At 42.3% G+C, this 18792-nt stretch overlaps 2 protein-coding genes across 4 annotated transcripts in view; one reads left to right on the top strand and one right to left on the bottom strand.

Annotated features, from left to right (window-relative positions):
- eci2 (enoyl-CoA delta isomerase 2) overlaps nucleotides 1–15694 on the bottom strand; it is a 138719-nt gene extending 123025 nt beyond the window's left edge. The window contains exon 1 of one of the 2 annotated variants that reach the window (XM_072283681.1): nucleotides 15557–15694. In XM_072283681.1, the coding sequence (XP_072139782.1) occupies nucleotides 15557–15612 (56 nt within the window). In that variant the 5' untranslated portion in view covers nucleotides 15613–15694. The remainder of the gene's footprint in view (nucleotides 1–15556) is intronic. The other variant, XM_072283680.1, reaches the window with a different exon arrangement.
- A 113-nt stretch (nucleotides 15695–15807) lies between these two features.
- cdyl (chromodomain protein, Y-like) overlaps nucleotides 15808–18792 on the top strand; it is a 215168-nt gene continuing 212183 nt past the window's right edge. The window contains exon 1 of one of the 2 annotated variants that reach the window (XM_072283677.1): nucleotides 15808–16041. In XM_072283677.1, the coding sequence (XP_072139778.1) occupies nucleotides 15808–16041 (234 nt within the window). The remainder of the gene's footprint in view (nucleotides 16042–18792) is intronic. The other variant, XM_072283678.1, reaches the window with a different exon arrangement.

The raw sequence follows: 18792 nt of genomic DNA, 5'->3' as shown, positions 1-18792 counted from the left end.
TTTTCTATTTCCTTTTGAAACCTGTGGTCCACCTCCCTGCCAATGTTGGGAGGCCTGTATATAACTGCCATCAGGGTCGTTTTAACCTTGCAGTTTCTTAACTCAACCCACAAGGATTCAACATCTTCCGATGCTATGTCACATCTTTCTACTGATTTGATGCCATTCTTTACCAGCAGAGCAATGCCTCCCCCACTGCCACCTTCCTATCCCCCTGATACAACGTGTAATCTTGGACATTCAGCTCCCAACTACAACCATCCTTCAGTCACGATTCAGTGATGGCCACAACATCATACCTGACAATCTATAACAGTGCAACAAGATCTTCCACCTTATTTGTTATACTCCGCACCTTGAGATACAACACCTTGAGAACCATTGTTAGCATGTTACTTAGATTTCATATCAATAGAATGAAAGAATGATGACTGCATTAAAGACATGAAACTTGATGCCTTTCCATTGGTGACGTTCATGAAAATCCATAATTTTGCCAAAGATGGCCAATATAACCCAAATCCTATGCTATTACGGTGACAACTGAGGCAGCCTCTCCAGTGTTTCTTTGATGGGTTATGTACCACGTCCAACACTGGAATGAGAGAAAACTGTGGCACTCTCAGTGATAAGTGAGATCCCTTGGCCATGGCAAGTCAACTCTGGAAAGATTGTAACCACAACTCTGCATATCCACTTATGCCTTGTAAACTTCTTACATTGTCAGAAGGCCTTGTAATCTCTGGGATGTTTTCATTGTACCAGATTTGGAAAAAAAAAGTTTGTAAAGTTTGTAATCTCAGGATTACTGCCTGTGCCACTTGACAATGAGTATAGGAATAGAATGAGGTGGAGGATAAATGCGCGGCTGAGGGATTGGAACGGGGGGGGGGCAGGGATTCAGATTTCTGGATCATTGGGACCACTTTTGGGGCAGGTGTGACCTGTACAAAAAGGACAGGTTGCACTTGAATCTCAGGGGGACAAATATGCTGGTGGGGAGGTTTGCTAAGGCTACTGTGGAGAGTTTAAACTAGAATTGTTGGGGGTGAGAACCGAACTGAAGAGGCTGGGGAAGAGGCAGTTGGCTCACAAATAGAGAAAGCTTGGAGACAGTGTGTGAGGGAGGATAGGCAGGTGATAGAGAAGGGACGCGCTCAGACCAACGGTTTGAGATGTGTCTATTTTGACACAAGGAGTATTGTGAACAAAACGGATAAGCTTAGAGCGTGGATCAGTACTTGGTTCAGGGACAGGAGTGGTTACTTCAAGTGCCAGGTTTTAGATGTTTCATAAATACAAAATACTCTGCAGATGCTGGGGTCAAAGGGAGGCAAGATAGGTGGGGGTGTGGCACTGTTGATCAGAGATAGTGTCACGGCTGCAGAAAAGGTGGAAGTCACGGAGGGATTGTCTACGGAGTCTCTGTGAGTGTTGGTTAGGAACAGGAAGGGGTCAATAACTCTACTGGGTGTTTTTTATAGGCCGCCCAATAGTAACAGTGGTGAAAAGATGGCACCAGTAACGGGCGACTTTGCGCGTGCTCTCCCGAGCAAACTGCCCTCTCCACTATACTATACCCGAGAAACCCTCCTAAACCTTCAATCTGCTACATCTCGCAAGATCAACAACACCCTGGCGAAGCTACTGACCCAGCTGGAGACCACTGCGCCAGAACTGCTTCTTAAAACTCCGGACCGCATCTGGACCCGACCAGCGAGGCCTGGTCCGAGGCCCACCCCGTTCCTGGAGACCTGTGGCTTGCTACCGTGCCGGAGAGCTTGGAGATGCGGCCCATTCCGACCAGCACCTCTCCAAAGCAGACAACCACACAGAAGTTACGTCGGAGACCTCAAGACGCTTCCCCGGAGTGACCACTGTAAAGCCCCGTTGGTGGCCATCCGCAGCTGCCGGAAGTGAGGCCTCCACCGCCGACCTCAGAAATCGAGCCCGAGGTTCGGCTGGAGCGGAGGCTTCCGCAACCATGACTCGGCTTACGGACTTGTTTCAGCCAGGAGCCAGGCCATCCGGGCTTAAGTGTCAATTTCGGGGCTCGACCTAATCGACAGCCCGGGCCCCAGGCAGCTGGAAGTGGCAGCGGAGCCTCCCCCGTCACTCGGCCCAACCCAGAGCACATGACGACACGACCCGCTGATCGATCCCCGCGGGACGCATCCACCAACCTCAAAGAGCTGACAACAGCACACTGCATCGATGGAGACCTGGAAAGATGCACTACTTACCGAGGAAGCGTGGGAAAAGAGCTGGGCTGCTGGTCAGATTGAAGCTGAGGGGCTTCAGGGTCCTTATGCCCACCATCCTACTAGCTAATGTGCAAGCCATAGAGAACAAGGTGGATGATCTTAGAGGGAGACTCACCTACTGCAGGGAGATGCAGAACTGCTGTGTATTCTGTTTCACCGAGACCTGGCTCTCCCCTGCCACCCCCGACTGTGCCATCTGACCGGAGGGATTTCCGATCCATCGGATGGACCGCATGGCGTCTTCGGGCAAGACAAGGGGAGGTGGTGACAGCCTACTGATCAACACTACGTGGTGCTCGGACACAGCGGCACTTACAAGCCCCTGCAGCCCGGACTTGGAATACCTGTCGGTGAAGTGTCGTCCCTACTGTTGTTGTTGTTGTTCGTCCATCGTTGACGTCGATGAGGACCTCGACACCATTATGATGGTGTCAAGACTAGCGCGTGATTTGGATTTAAGTGAGGAAGAGTTGCACAATGTCAGCCTCACTCTGTCTTCCCAATTCCCATCTGGATCCAGTGGCAAGACAGAGTCTAGACGGCTGGAGATGGGACTAGGCGCAGTGGATGACCAGGACGTCTTCTGTGTCTTGTCCTGCTCTACACGTTCCACGAAGCTTGCAGAGACCGCCTTCTTGACTGTTGGACCTTCCATTGGTCTCGTCCGCTCAATCCGCCGGAGTCTGTCTTCACATGCTGGGATAGACAACTCCCTATCTCACTGAGGGTTTGAGACCCGTCGGCTACCCTCACCTGGTTTAGCCGGCTTGTCGAAGCCATTGCCCAGGGTGTGGCCGCTGTCGCATGCAAACAGCTACGGGGAGCCACAGGTGAGAGCTGAGTGCCAGGTGGGGACCAAAGGTGGACTAACCGCCCTAAAAAGGACGCGACAGGTTCTCCCACCAGAGGTGCTACCCCTTCCTGACACCCCATACATCCCTACTATTTGCCACGGGAATTCACCTCAGTCATAATGACAGCAGTCTACATTCCCCCCCAGGCAGATGTGGAGTGTGCTCTGAACATACCGTATGCTAACATCAGTGAACTTGAGACCAGGTATCCGGAGGCTTTGCTCATTACAGTCAGGGACTTTAACCAGGCCAACCTCAGAAAGACGCTGCCAAAGTTATACCAACATGTCTCCTGCCCCACTAGAGGCCCGAATATACTTGACCACTGCTATACAGCAGTCAAGGATGCCTACCGTTCCGTCCCACGACCTCATTTCGGAAAATCGGACCATCAGGCCGTACTCCTCTTCCCAGCTTACAAACAGAAACTGAAGCGGGAGGTCACGGTGTCAAAAGTAGTGTCGCGTTGGACGGAGGAAACGTATGAGGTCCTCTGTGATTGCTTTGAATTGGTGGACTGGTTAGTATTCAAGGACTCGGCAGATAACCTCAATGAGGATGCCTCAGCTGTCATGGACTTTATTTGGAAATGCACGGAGGACTGTGTGCCTCGCAAGACGATCCAGGTATTCCCAAACTGGAAACCTTGGATGAATTATGAGGTCAAGTCCCTTTTGAAGGCTAGAGCTACGGCTTTTAGGTCCGGGGATACCAGTCGCTACACGGAACCCAGGCGTGAACTCTGGAAAGCCATTAAGGGCGCCAAGAGGCAATATCGAGCCAAGATGGAAGCCCAGGCTAACCAGAGGGATGCCAGTACACTATGGTAGGGTCTAAATGAGATCACCGGGCGCAAAGAAAAGGCTGGGAATATCAATAACTGTGGCGCTTCGCTTCCTGACGAACTTAACGTATTCTACTCAAGATTCGAACAGAAGAGGAGCATCCTGCTCCCTCCGGATCAACCAGACCTGGTGGCATCCAAATTCATCACCACCGAGGAGGACGTTAGAAGGGCCTTCCTGAAGATAAATCCAAAGGCGGCGACAGGCCCAGATGGCGTCCCGAGACGGGTACTCTGGACCTGCGCAAGCAAGCTAGCTGGAGTGTTTGCTGACATCTTCAACTGCTCCTTGCTTCAGTCTAAGATCCTCTCGTGTTTTAAGAAGGCAACGATAATCCCAGTGCCGAAGAAGAGCAAGGTGGCATGCCTGAATGACTATCAACTTGTGGCTCTGACATAAATTGCTATGAAGTGCTTCGAGAGCACACATGGCACACATCAACCACAGTCTACGGGTCAACCTCGAGGCTTTGCAATTCGCCTACCGGAGCAACAGGTCAATGGCAGATGCCATCTCTCTGGCCCTACGTTCCTCCTTAGAACATCTGGAGAATAAAGACGCATACGTAAGGCTCCTTTTCATTGACTACAGTTCTGCCTTTAATACCATCATTCCAAATAAACTGATTCCTATGCTCCGGAACCTGAGCCTTAGCACTCAGATCTGCAGCTGGATCTTCAACTTCCTCACAGACAGGACCCAGGCTGTAAAAATAGGGGACAAGCTCTCCTCTACAATTACTCTGAGCACCGGTGCCCCACATGGCTGTGTACTCAAACCCCCTGCTGTACTCACTGTACACCCATGATTGTGTAGCTAAGTTTCCATCGAACTCAACATATAAGTTTGCTGATGACACCACAATCGTAGGCCGTATCTCGGGTAATGATGAGTTTGAGTACAGAGAGGAAATTAAGAACCTGGAGGCATGGTGTGAAGACAATAACCTATCCCTCAATGTCAGCAAGACGAAGGAATTGGTTGTTGACTTCAGAAGGAGTGGGGGACCGCACGACCCCATTTACATCAGTGGTACGCAAGTGGAACAGGTCAAAAGCTTTAAGTTCCTCGGGGTCAATATCACAAATGACCTGACTTGGTCCAACCAAGCAGAGTTCACTGCCAAGAAGGCCCACCAGTGCCTTTACTTCCTGAGAAAACTAAAGATATTTGGCCTGTCCCCTAAAACCCTCACTAATTTTTATAGATGCACCGTAGAAAGCATTCTTCTAGGTTGCATCACAACCTGGCATGGAAGTTGTCTGGTCCAAGACCGAAAGAAGCTGCAGAAGATCGTGAACACGGTGCAGCACATCACACAAACCAATCTTCCATCTTTACTTTACACCGCACGCTGTCGGAGCAGTGCTGCCAGGATAATCAAGGACACGACCTACCCAGCCAACACACTTTTTGTCCCTCTTCCCTCAGGGAGAAGGCTCAGGAGCTTGAAGACTTGTACGGCCAGATTTGGGAACAGCTTCTTTCCAACTGTGAGAAGACTGTTGAATGGATCCTGACCCGGATCTGGGCCGTACCCTCCAAATATCCAGACCTGCCTTTCGGTTTTTTTGCACTACTTTACATTCCATTTTTCTATTTTCTATTTATGATTTATAATTTTTACTATTTTTAGTATTTAATATTTGTAATCAAGGGAGAGGAAAGCGCAGAATCAAATATCGCTGCAATGTTTGTACGTCTTCAGATAGGACCATTCAAATTTGTAAACAGAAACAGTGTCACTGTGTTTTAACAGGATTCCATTCTAAATATCCAGATATTAATATGTGCTATGATACTTGTTGAATAACTCGTGTTTCGAAATAAAATCGAAGAAAAAAAATCCCAATGAACGCAAAACACAGGAAGGTAGACACTGAGTGCCGAAATTTCCAAGACACTTGGACACTAGATTACTTCTTCATCGAGCAAGCTGGGAAACCAGTTTGTCTCATTTGCCTAGAAAATGTTGCTGTGAAGAAGGTGGCAAATATCAGGCGACATTACGAGACCCTCCATAGTGGAATTATGGTCCAAGAATTGAGAAAAGAGTTTTCATCTCGTTTTGCTGATTTTCGCTTGCATGCAAATGAGTTCAAGTTGATTGCTACTCCATTTGATGTGGAAGTAGATACTGCATCAGAAATTTTTCAAATGGAATTGATTGACATACTGTTACATGCTCAAGGAGATGCGTTTTTTTTTGTGAGAATGATGTAATGGTCTTTTGGAGCTTACCTGATGTGATTTTCCCGCCGATGTGTGGTCATGTGATGACATGTGACCCATGACTATATAAGGGTCGACCCAGGTGATGCACTGGGTTTTTTAGTTTATAGATTTCCAGGTAGAACGTGCTGTATCTCCGTTTCTGTTGCGTGTTTGTTTTTGTGATGCAGTTTCATTTTTAAAACGGCATGCACATTCTGTTGCAAGATATCATATTATTTGGACTGGAAATTTTTGCTAGATGTGTTGATTTACTGAATTCCAACATTAGAAGGGAGAGTGAAGAATTTATCGAAGTACAGGATCGAAGGATCGAGAGAAGTCGGTATCGTTTGGCAGTTTAATAAAGGATCAACCTATTGAGTCTTTGTTGGAGGAGTAGTTACCTGCATCAAGGATAACTCTTGCCAAAAAGAGCAAGGAGTTCATGCAAAAAGGTGCTCTCTCTCTCTCTCTCTCTCTAAAGGAATTTAAGGTCAGTTGATTTAAACTGTTTATTTTCGGCATCGTGAATCCTGTGGACAGAACCAGCAGGAAAGTTGCGTCTGTGAAGAAATCCTTCTCCAGAGAAGTCTCTCTCAATTGAATGTGTAAATCTGTTGGACTTTCGAAGTTATCGCTCTAAGATCTATATCTGACTGTATCGCTTTAAGAACTGTTTTCACATTTAACTCTTTAAGAACCAGGGCCGAGTGGCGAGTTGGTGAACGGCTGCATATCTGTTAACTTCCGGTTAAAGTTTTCGTTTGTTTTTTTTCCCTTATCATTTATCCGTGTTTAATAAATGTTTGGTTGTTTTTATATAACCTGTCTCAACTGATAGTCATTGTTGCCGTTTATGTAACACATACAGTGTGATGACACATTGAGATCGAAATTTCATTCTGAAGATGTGTCAGTGCTTGACTTCTATAGAAAATACATTCATCCAAGTAGGAAGTATCCTAATTTAGTGGATCATGCAAAAAAGAGATGGCATCATTGTTTGGCAGCGCTTATCTGTGTAAGCAATTATTTTCAAAAATGAAGCACACCAAGAACCATTTGAGAACAAGATTGACTGATACCCATCTGGATAATGTCTTGCTCTTGGCGTCAACAAGTCTGACACCCAATATTGAGAAACTCTCAAGCAACAAACAGCATAAAGTTTCACATTGCTATATCCACAGTTTGCATTACAATTTTTTTTCTTATATTTAACTTCTTTCTTTTCTTTTAAATCTTTTTATTGTTATATTATACAAAAGAAATAACGAGTATATTGAAGTAACAACACTTACAATGTCTCAAAAAAGACATTATTTTAAAGATTGAAAAAAAATTTGTGATAACAAAAAAAACCTACTAAGAAGAAAAAGTGAGGGAAAAAAAAGAATCCATTTGGTGTACAACCCCGGAGCCATGCGTAATACAAAAAGCTTCTAAAAATAAACGTCAAACTGCCAACAAGAAAAGAAAATATACCAAAAAAATTGCAGTTAGATTGTGGAAAAAATATCAATTAGCTCAAATGATAATAACAAGCAAATGAGCCCCATCTTTTCTCAATTACAAATAAAGGTTCAAAGGTTGGACTTCTAATTTTCTCCAAACTAAGGCATAGCATCACTTGAGAGAACCATTGTGACAAAGTGGGAGCTAATGTATCCTTCCATTTCAACAAAATGGCCCTCCTAGCTATCAATGTAACAAATGCAATAACATGTTGGTCAGACATAGAAATACAATGAATATTTTGAGGAATTATTCTAAAGAGCACAGTTAATTTATTGGGTTGTAGGTTAATTTTAAGTGCTTTAGAAATGGTTGAAAAAACCAACTTCCAGAACTGTTCCAATATAGAACAAGACCAAAACATATGTGTCAGTGTAGCTATCTCAGTTTTACATCTATCACAATGACTGTCAACATCAGAAAAGATTTTAGAAAGTCTCTCCTTTGTCAAATGATAACGATGTACAATTTTAAATTGAATCAATGAATGGCTAGCACAAATTGAAGAAAAGTTAACCAACTTCAAAATCCGCATCCAATCCTCCATCATAAAAGTCAAATTGAGTTCCTTTTCCCAATCCTGTTTAATCTTAGATAAAGGATGCTTATCCCATTATAATAATAAATTATAAATTCTTCCAATAGAACCCTTGATCGAAGGATTCGTATTCATAATAGTATCTAACAGGTCAGCCTCCAATATGTAAGGAAAATTACTTAAATATTTTTGCAGAAAATGTGTAACTTGAAGGTATTGCAGAAAGTGTGAGTATGAAAGAGAGTATTTATCAATTAATTGTTCAAAAGACATCAATCTATCTTCTTTAAATAATTCCAAAAAAGAATTAATAGCTTTATTTTTCCTACTTAATTTATCACTATTCAATGCATCACGTTCATACATTTTATGTTTAAAGATTCTCTGTGTCCTTTTAATAGATTCAAAAGATGCCTTGATTGAAATAAATTGCAACTAAATTGAGTTCTTTGATTACTAATTGGCATCCTTGGTTAAGCACAAATGATTTTCTAGCATGCGTTATTCATTAATTCGAGGCAAACATAACTAGATGTATCTAAGTGGATAATTCCCATATTTCAAGTTTATTATGGCATTTATCTGGCCCACCGTCCGCTCATTAATACGCAATCTGGCCCACAGAGGCAAAAAGGTTGCCGAACCCTGCCCTGTCGTATCCGCCTCCACCATCGTTGCAGGCAACCCATTCCACACACTCACCACTCCGCGATTGGGAAAAAAAACTTACCCGTCATCTCCTCTGTACCTGCTCCCAAGCACCTGAAACCTGTGCTCTCTTGTGTTAGCCATTTCAGCCCTGGGAAAAAGCCTCTTGACTATCCACACAATCAATGCCTCTCATCATCTTATACACCTCTATCAGGTCGCCTTGCATCCTCTGTCGCTCCAAGGAGAAAAGGCCAAGTTCACTCAACCTGTTTTCATAAGGCATGCTCCCCAATCCAGGCAACATTCTTGTAAATCTCCTCTGAACCCTTTCTATGGTTTCCACATCCTTCCTGTAGTGAGGTGACCAGAATTGAGCACTGTACTCCAAGTGGGGTCTGACCAGGGTCCTATATAGCTGCAACGTTACCTCTCGGCTCCTAAATTCAATCCCATGATTGATGAGGGCCAATACACTGTATTCCTTCTTAACCACAGAGTCAACCTGCGCAGCTGCTTTGAACGTCCTATGGACTCAGACCCCAAGATCTCTCTGATCCTCCACACTGCCAAGAATCTTACCATGAATACTATATTCTGCCATCATGTTTGACCTATCAAAATAAATCACTTCACACTTATCTGGGTTGAACACCATCTGCCACGAGTTATTCATCAAGTATCGTAGCACATATAAATATCTGGATATTTAGAATGGAATCCTGTTAAAACACAGTGACACTGTTTCTGTTTACAAATTTGAATGATCCTATCTGAAAACCTGCACATGCACGTCGAGTATCTAATACATATTAACATGGTAGTCTACCTTCCAGTCATTTGTATATACCAGTGTTTGGTTTGGAACAAAACGGAACCTGGGGCCAGTGTAACAAGACGCCATGCATGTCCATCAGTGGTGGTCGCATGAAATGCTCAGAATAAGGAAAAATCGTTCGCGGTTCGGATAAGCATAGTAACCCAATATTTGCTCGCGGGCTGTGAGTTGCCTACCCCTGAGACAGGGTCTTTTAAGAGACTTTTGGATTGGTACATGAAGCTTAGAAAAGTAGAGGGCTATGAGTAACCCTAGTAATTTCTATGGTAAGGACAATGTTCAGCACAACTTTGTGGGCCGAAGGGCCTGCATTGTGCTGCAGGTTTTCTATGTTTCTGTACAGGATATACCTTGCAGAACTCAACTGATATACAGACCATCTTGCAAATGCCTTGTCTTTTATTTATAAATGATACCTCACTTCTTTTGATGATAAGAGTGTGATCTGTGGGAATCTGGATGGAACTAAGAGCGGCATAGGTTACAGCTGGCTGGTGGTGTAGTAGCATCAGCGCTGGACTTCGGAGCGAAGGCTCCCAAGTTCGAATCCAGCCAGCTCCCTTGCACACTTTCCATTTGTGTTGGGTTGAGTGTCGAGCTAGCAACTTGGCCTCGTAAAAATAAGAAACGACTCCACTCAGAGTTAAGGGCTTTCTTCTTCGATAGGTTACAGCTGATTCACAGTTCGGAAGCATCAAAGAGTAGTCCCTCTGTCTGGCTTTGTTTTCCTCAGGTGGTTTCAACCCATCTTTTGCTTACAATATTGTGGGATCAAAACAGCCTAGATCATAAATAGATCTTCTAATCTGGAAAAAAATCTCCACACTTCAAGGTTATCAACATAAAGTTCAATCTCTGAGTTTTTCTTACCACCACTCAGTTAATGATCAAGATCTTTCTTTAGATTTCAATCTTGTGTTGTTGGTTTGACTCTTACTTCTGCTGATAGGATTTGTTATTTTGCTATATGCAGTGGGTTTGACCTTTCTGGTCAAGCTAGCTGTGAACATCAGCATCATTCACATTAATAAATTGTACAGGAAGTAGAAACTTAGCCTATGAACTCTTACAGGAATAATATCTTCCAAACTCATTAGTTCTGCCCCATAGTAACATACTTATCATAACAGGGGTAAGACAAAGCAACACACAAAGTGCTGGAGGAACTCAGGATGTTAGGAGGCATCTATGGAAATGAAAAAAAACAGTTAATGTTCTGGGCAAGATACTGCATCAGGGTGAAAAAGAAGAGAGAAGATGTTAGGATAAGGTGATGGGGGATGAAGTAAGAAGCTGGGAGGTGATAGGTGGGAAAGGCAAAGGGCTGAAGAAAGAATCTGATATAAGAGGAGAGTGGACCATGGGAGAAAGGGAAAGAGGATGGGCACCAGGGAGATGTGATAGGCAAGTGAGAGGAGGCAAGAGACCAGAATGGGGAATTGAAGAAGAAGGGGGAGGAGAAAAATTACCAGAAGATGGTGAAATTGATGGCCATGCTATCAGGTTGAAGGCTACCTGGACGGAATACACCACCCTGAGAGTAACATCATCATGGCACAAGAGGAGGGCATGGACTGACACGTCAGAACAGGAACAAGGATAGGAATTAAAATGGTTGGCCACTGGGCAGTTTGGCTTTTTGCAGATGGAGCAAAAGTGCTCAACAATGTGGTTCCCCTCATTTACACTGGGTCTCAGCACTGGACAGGAGGCCACATCGAGAACACCAGATACAGTAGACAACCCCAACAGATTCATAGGTGAAGAGTTATCTCACCTGGAAGGACTGCTTGGGGCCCTGATTGGAGGTAAGGGAGACGGTGTATGGGCAGGTGTAGAACTTCTGACACTTGCATGAATAAATGCCAGGTGGTAGATGAATGGGGAGCAATTTAATAATCACTTGCAATAAATCTGCAATTTAAGCAATTGCTATTGAACTAAGCAGTCATGTACAAGATCCCCTTCGCTCATCCCAGACACGTTATTGTAATGGACAAAAACACAGTGACTTGGTGACACAAATCATTTAAACCCTGATCCATAGCAGAGTTAATGTACAATTGGAAGCAGCACTGCTATTATCACCAGGGAACTTGCAAGATATAACATCAGTGTCATCAATGTTGCTGCTGTGACTGAGAGGAAGTACCTAGGTGAAGATAAGCTGAGCAAAGATGGCTACACCTTCCTCTGAAAGAGAATCTGCAAGAAACAGACACATACATAGTATTGGCTTGGCAATAAAGAACAAGTTTGTCAGTCTGCTTACAAAGCATCTTGCAAGACCTAATAGATAATATCTCCCTGTCCCTACCCCCAACCAAAGGCTTGATGCTAATTGGAAAATCAGAACTATTTTATTTAGATTTAAGCAACAGGGTTACTGTCCCTGGAAATTTTAAGTGTTGCAGCCAGTCATAACTCATCTTTGGAATGGCATTAATAAGAAAAAGAGGAATGGTTAAACCATTTTTGAACAAATAATGGTCATCATGCACACCATCTTTATATGCAATGAAGCTGATTCAGTGTTGAGTCTACAAAGTTATAATGTGTGCCAAAATGTTATTATAATGGAACATAAGACTAGAAAAGAGACCATCATACCAAGTAACATCCAGTTTTAGAAAGGACATCCATTACAGTTTTATAATTGGTATTTGACTTCCTTAATGCTGCACAATTCCCTATTAGATTTTTCTAATAATTTGTCTGACATAAAATCTTTATTAAAGATCAAACTATAGATCAGTTCTTCTTTTTCAGTTGTACATTAACTCAAATTAATAAATTACAAAATAGCATCAAAACATTTTAGAGGTATTCAATACGCAACATGGATGGAAAGAGAGTCATGGGTAACAATAGAGAGAAGTATCAAACTATTATTTATTTCTTATTTCCTAAGGAAATAGAGCAGGAGGACATGACATTGAGTGATGAGGCAAGTGTTAAATACACAAAAGAGAAAATTAGATAAACCAATCACATTCATAATGGATAAAATCTCTGATCTGGATTTTAAATGAATTCTAAAATAATTAGCTGGGATCACTTTAATAATTTGTTTAATAAAAGGTGTTAAACCTAGGTGAACCACAGCTGGCACACCCATTGATCATTTCCAAAATCAGATGAAAATAGGAAGACATAAACTTAAAATAATTACAACAGGAAATTTTAAAAGAAAAAATGCTTGTTGAAGCAGAACATTTTCTTGCAAGGTACTATAAAGGACAAAGACTACTAGTAAGAATATTTATTTAGCTTGTGTGTGCATATAAATCAGTAAAACAACTTTGAAGGCATAAATCAGCCATATCTGTGGTATAGAATAGAAAACTGTCAGTAGTTGTTGAATTTGGAAATGGTTAAAGAAAATAAATTGTGACATTAACTACGTAGTACACAAACTTTGCTCTTGAGCTCAGAAAAAGAAAAATATGATGCACCTTTCTAAAACAGCAGAGCGCCATTAAATTAACTAAACAGTTAAAAGCTCAAGAGAAACAAAACTTTAGTATGAAGGCTGGTTAAGAGGGCTTATGGAATGCTTGTTTTTATTTAATTTAGACAATGAATTCAAAAGTCAACAGGTTATGTGGCAACTTTAAAAAAACTCTAGTTAGGCCACACTAACAGTATTGCGTACAGTTCTGGTCAACTCATTATAGGAAGATTGTTGAGGCTTTGGAGAGGGTGCAGAAGAGATTACTAGGATGTTTAGAGAGCATGTGCTATCACTTGGACTGTTACCTCTGGAGCATCGGAGGCTGAGGGGAGATCTGATAGAGGTTTATAAGATTATGAGAGGCATAGATAGAGTAGGCTGGGAGTATTTGTTTCCCAGGGTTGAAATGTCTAATTGAATTGAATTGACTTTATTACTTACATCCTTCATTTACATAATTAAAAATCTTTACATTACATCCCTAAATTTGCAATTTATAGTAACTTATAATATATAGTACAACAGGACAGTCAATATAACATAGAAATACAGTTGTGTCAGCATGAATTAATCAATCTGATGGCCTGGTGGAGGAAGCTATCCCGAAGCCTGTTGGTCCTGCTGTTAATAGCAGCTGGAACAGTTTGTGGTTGGTCAACTCAGGTCCCCGATGATCCTTTGGGGCCTTTTTACACACTAGTCTTTGTAAGTATCCTGAATAGTGGGCAGTTCATATCTACAGATGCGCTGGGCTGTCCGCAACACTCTCTACAGAGTTGTGCGATTGAGGGAAGTATAGTTTCCATACCACAGGGCATGCACTGAAGGTGAGAGGGAGTAGGTTCAAAGGGATGTGAGGGGCAAGTTTTTTTTTACTCAGAGAGTGGTGTGGTGGTAGAGGCAAATATATTGGAAGCTTTTAGGAGATGCTTAGATAGGCACATGAATATGAGGAAGATGGAGGGATATGGACATTGGATAGGTAGGAGGGATTCATTTTGGGTGGTTTTGGTTTACTGTTTAGCTGATTCTGCACAACATTGTAGGCCAAATGGCCTGTTGCTGTGCTGAAGAGGGGGAGGAGAAGATGGCGACGCAACATAGTGCACGCGGCCACTCCGAAATGATATTGTATGTGTTAACTAGGGGCTGTGCACAACCCTGATTTGATGGAGACAGACGCGAAAAGCACGGAGGAACATCTGGAGAAACTTCTGAAATGCCGCTGCTACTGTGCGATCGAGAATCTCCGGAGGGGAAGGCCCCAAATCCTCAGCTTTGCCTATTGCTGGGGTCGAAGCACTCGGCAGAGATGGTGCTTGGTGTCGGAGGGTCGAAGTTTTTGGATGGACTCAAGAGTCAGCTGTGGTCGGGTGCTTCCAGGATGCTGCACCGGCAAGTTTGTGGCACTGGAAGCTCATGGCAAGAAGAGTTTTTTTTCTTCCTTCTACCGTCTGCGTGAGATGATGGGACTTCCAAGAGACTTTGAGACTTTTTTTTACCGTGCCCATGGTCTGTTCTTCATCAAATTACGATATTGCTTTGCACTGTTGTAACTAAATGTTATAATTATGTGGTTTTTGTCAGTTTTTTGGTCGGTTTGTCTTGTGTTTCTGTGATATCATCCTGGAGGAACATTGTATCATTTCTTAATGCATGCATTACTAAATGACAATAAAAGAGGGCTGCATGTCCTCATAATCTAATCTACTGTTCCATGTTCTACGTTCTATGAACAGAGAATCCAAAAGCACAGCAACAATTGAAAGACTATTCTGAAAAAAATCATAGCAAGACCCACAGTACTTAGCATTTGCAAAAATGAAATAGCAAGGAAAAGGAAATCAACATTTAAATTTGATTACAATAAAGTTAAATCTGTATCATCAAGGATACCAGTAGTTCAGTGAAAACACCCACAATCATCGCCGAGCAACTGAGCATGTGAAAATCAATCAGATTTTATCAGTGTTATTATTAAAAGGTACATTGGTAAACAAGAGATGGTGGTAAGAGGTGATTGTCTTTGATGTACCATGCAAAAGTCACTTTTAACTGAAGAGTTCGTCTTCGTGATTGACGATAGTGGAAGATAAAATATTATTAGTTACAATAGACGTTTCGCACTTTTTCCTTCGAGGAATAAAACACTAGTAATTAACTCTCCAAAATACATCCAAACCATACATCCTATCACCTAAGATTTTGGGCCAAAGGAGTAAGCGTCTTTTACATTTTTTTATAACCATTTCAAAAAGTTTGAAATTCAGGCCCGACTATACATCAAACAACAGGGGTTGGCTCTGCTTCTCAACCCGATTGGACTTTAGCACTCAACCAAAGAGCCACTCTGAATGACGTTCTTGAACAAGGCGACATTGCTTACCGGAGTGTGTTCAGTAACCGCCACCGGCCCAGTGAAGCAAACACGCCAGTAGTCATTAACTCAGCCTGGCTCCTGAGCCACCGACAACAACCTTCCGACAACGTCACCGGCCGCCCCGCCCACTAACACCAGACTGTTCACGTCACCGATCCTCGCGAGCCTTGACGTAACCAAGCTTGGTCGATCTCTTCCAGCCGTTTTTTTTTGTGCACGCACGGGCGCCTTCATACGGCAGGAGTGTCTGTGCGTGTATGTGTAAGTGCGTGCGTGCAACTTCCGGTCCGCTCTCCCTCATGGAGCGGCGCGAGCCGAGCTCCCTGCTGCGCAGTACGGTGTGCGCATTGGCATGTGCCCCCCCCTCCCTCCCTCCCTCCCTCAGCGAAAGGAGGCCAGACAGGCAGAGCGCAGGGCTTGCAAAGTGCTTCCCTCGCACTTCATCACAACCATTGAGCTTTAGGATTATGGCTTCCGAGGAGCTGTATGAGGTACGGAAAAAGATAATTAGGTACCTGGATTTCCGAATCCTCCTATTCTGGCTCCCTGCTTTAAAACCGTAGAAGGATGGCGATTCCACTTCGATTTTTTTTTGCCGGAGTGAACCCGGTGTTAGTCTCTGGTGGAATGGAGTGGGGAGTGGGAAGTGGTAAGTGGGGTTCCGTAGGTCGGAAGAGAGTTGTTTGAGATCATCTTTAAAGGAGACTTGACTTTTGGTATGTAATGGTACGATTGGCCTTCCTGCCGGGTGGTGTGGAGTGTCAGGGAGTGTGTGGAGAAGCGCTAACTATTTACTGATGTCTCTGTCCGCAACTTGCCCGGCGTCCAGAGCGCTCCGAAAACCAGGCGCACAGCTTTGCGGTGGCACCCTAACAAGACAAACAGGTTCTGAAAGACACGATCTCACACCTTGGCTTAGGTGAGGGGTATTAACGCTATCTGCCACCGAACCAATTCATGTTAATGTTGAATTAAGTCGAATTTTCTATTCGATATTGGTTGTAATTTGTAGTTTAAGAGAGTATATCCTTGTTTCTGTGAAGTTCTTAGACTGATTGTGGTAAAACGATTCATTTTTGGGGAGCAGGTATAAGCAACGACATTGAACTCATTATTGATCGGTCGTCAGTTTGGTGTAGAGTCTTGGTCCTGAAATTCTCAAGTCTTGTGTTGCTGGCATTTATTCTTAAAGCTTCTGTGTTTTCTCTTCCCTTTTCTTCTGCCTTTTTGATGTTTGCAAAATACCTTGGAAATATAATTGTGTGATGTGTGTTTTTTTTAGCCAATGGAAGTAATAAAAAATGGTCACAAGCAGCTCGAGAAGTTTATGTAGACTGTGTAGTTCATGTGTGGACAAATATGTTCAATCAATAGTTCATAACCTTTTTGGTTTCTTTAATACTTGATGCAATAACTGTTGAAATTGAAAATGCTATTTTTTTTGCAGATAAATGTAAAATTAAGCACACATTGCACCAGCCTGACTTGATGAGATCAATGAAATGCTTTATGGTGTTTGGGGGGAGGGGAATGGTGAAATTGAATTTTTGTGCATATAGGATTTGTAAGCAAGGCAATGGTTTGATGACTAAAGTTGTGTTGAAAACCATTTTTACTTTTGTTCTTTGTACTTAGTGATAATTGATGGAAAATAATTTATCATTTATGTAGGTACTACTTCAATTCCTAATCATGGTTGAGAACACTTGGAAATACAAGTGAAGATAGAAGTATCATTAATGATTCTGCTTTATTTCTGAAGGAAATGTGAAGCTGGGTGGACAAAAATTAGGTGTATGGCATGATGTTTACTGTTAGATGGTTGACTTGTGCCCTATAATTGTATGGTCACCTTTAATTTAGTAGCTTTGATTGTCATATTCAAGAATATTTATAGATGTTAAAGTTTAACAAGGAAGTTCTTTAGTGGGTATTTTAAGCTATGATCATAAATGTATCTAACTGATCATCCATAGAAGTCTAGTGAAGTTTCTTGATTTCAATAGAGAATGATAGTTACACTGTGAATAGGATTTAAGAATAGAAGGAATACTGGGCATCTTCTGTGCATCCTTTTGTCAAACCTGAATACAAAGTTTATAAGCATGGTCAGAATAAAATGATCAGTACTCTTGAATTTCATTATTTCAAAATCGTAGTAATGGTATTGTGTGATCTTTCTCATCTTTAGTCATTCTTCCTTGCTGTAATGAAGCATAGAGCATCAGGGTATTTTGGTTTTTTAGAGTGATTAATGATAAGTCTTTATAAAAAGGGTCTTAATGGTAGCCTTTATTTCCTGCAGCATGTATTAATACAGATTAAAACTTTTTATACTGCCACATAGGCCAAAAGAGTTATTTTACGTTGTATTTGTTTATAAGTATCTTTATTCAATCTACATATTTTGTACCAAAAGTTAATGAGTATAAGATAATTGAGCAAAATTGCAAGGGTTCAAGCCTTGCAACAATGCATTAGGTAAGTTAGATTTTCTGGACTCCACAGAAAGATTTGACTATTGGTGTGATATTTTAACTTTAATCAGTGCTGCCTTGTATCTATCATCTCTATAGTGTTACATTAAGTTTCTAATCTTTTTTCACCTGCGTGCATTAAATTATGATTGGCATGGTTTTTGAATTATTACCAACAGTAATACTGCAAAAAAAAAAATTGATAGATGGTCAGAATGTTTGGAAACTAATTGAAAACTCTAGTCCTGAGTTGCAATGCAGCTGGTAAGGATGCACAGTGATACTTAGTGATGGTGTTTAGCTTCTATTGCGATACATGATTCCAGGTCCCTTTTGCTTTGAATGTAAACAAAATATAACATCATTGATTTAATCCCAATGTTCTTTTCTGGACAAGGGTGTAACATTTGCAGTTTTGTATCACCGAGGCACCACTTCCTCAAAATAGATGTTTGGAGGTTGATGTCCATGGCCACAACAGTTTCTTCCCTAACTGCCCTCTGCTGTCTTGCCTTAATTCTGCTCAACTAATGTACAATCCTTTGTTTCAGAAATGCTTCTATAATCTGAATGGTTGATACCTTATTCTGAAACAATGCCGTCTAGCTCTAGACTCATGAGAACTAGGGGGCATTACATTACATTTCTTCATCCAGGTTCCCATAAGTGCAGGTCAGTTTTACTGAGACTTTTTCCACAAGACAATCACTCATCCAAAGACTTAAACTGATTCCACACTAATTGAACCCTCTCTCAGGTCTGGAA

This window comes from Mobula birostris, chromosome 19, assembly GCF_030028105.1.
Source record: "Mobula birostris isolate sMobBir1 chromosome 19, sMobBir1.hap1, whole genome shotgun sequence".
NCBI lineage: Eukaryota > Metazoa > Chordata > Chondrichthyes > Myliobatiformes > Myliobatidae > Mobula > Mobula birostris.
This window is presented reverse-complemented; position numbering and strand designations above follow the sequence as displayed.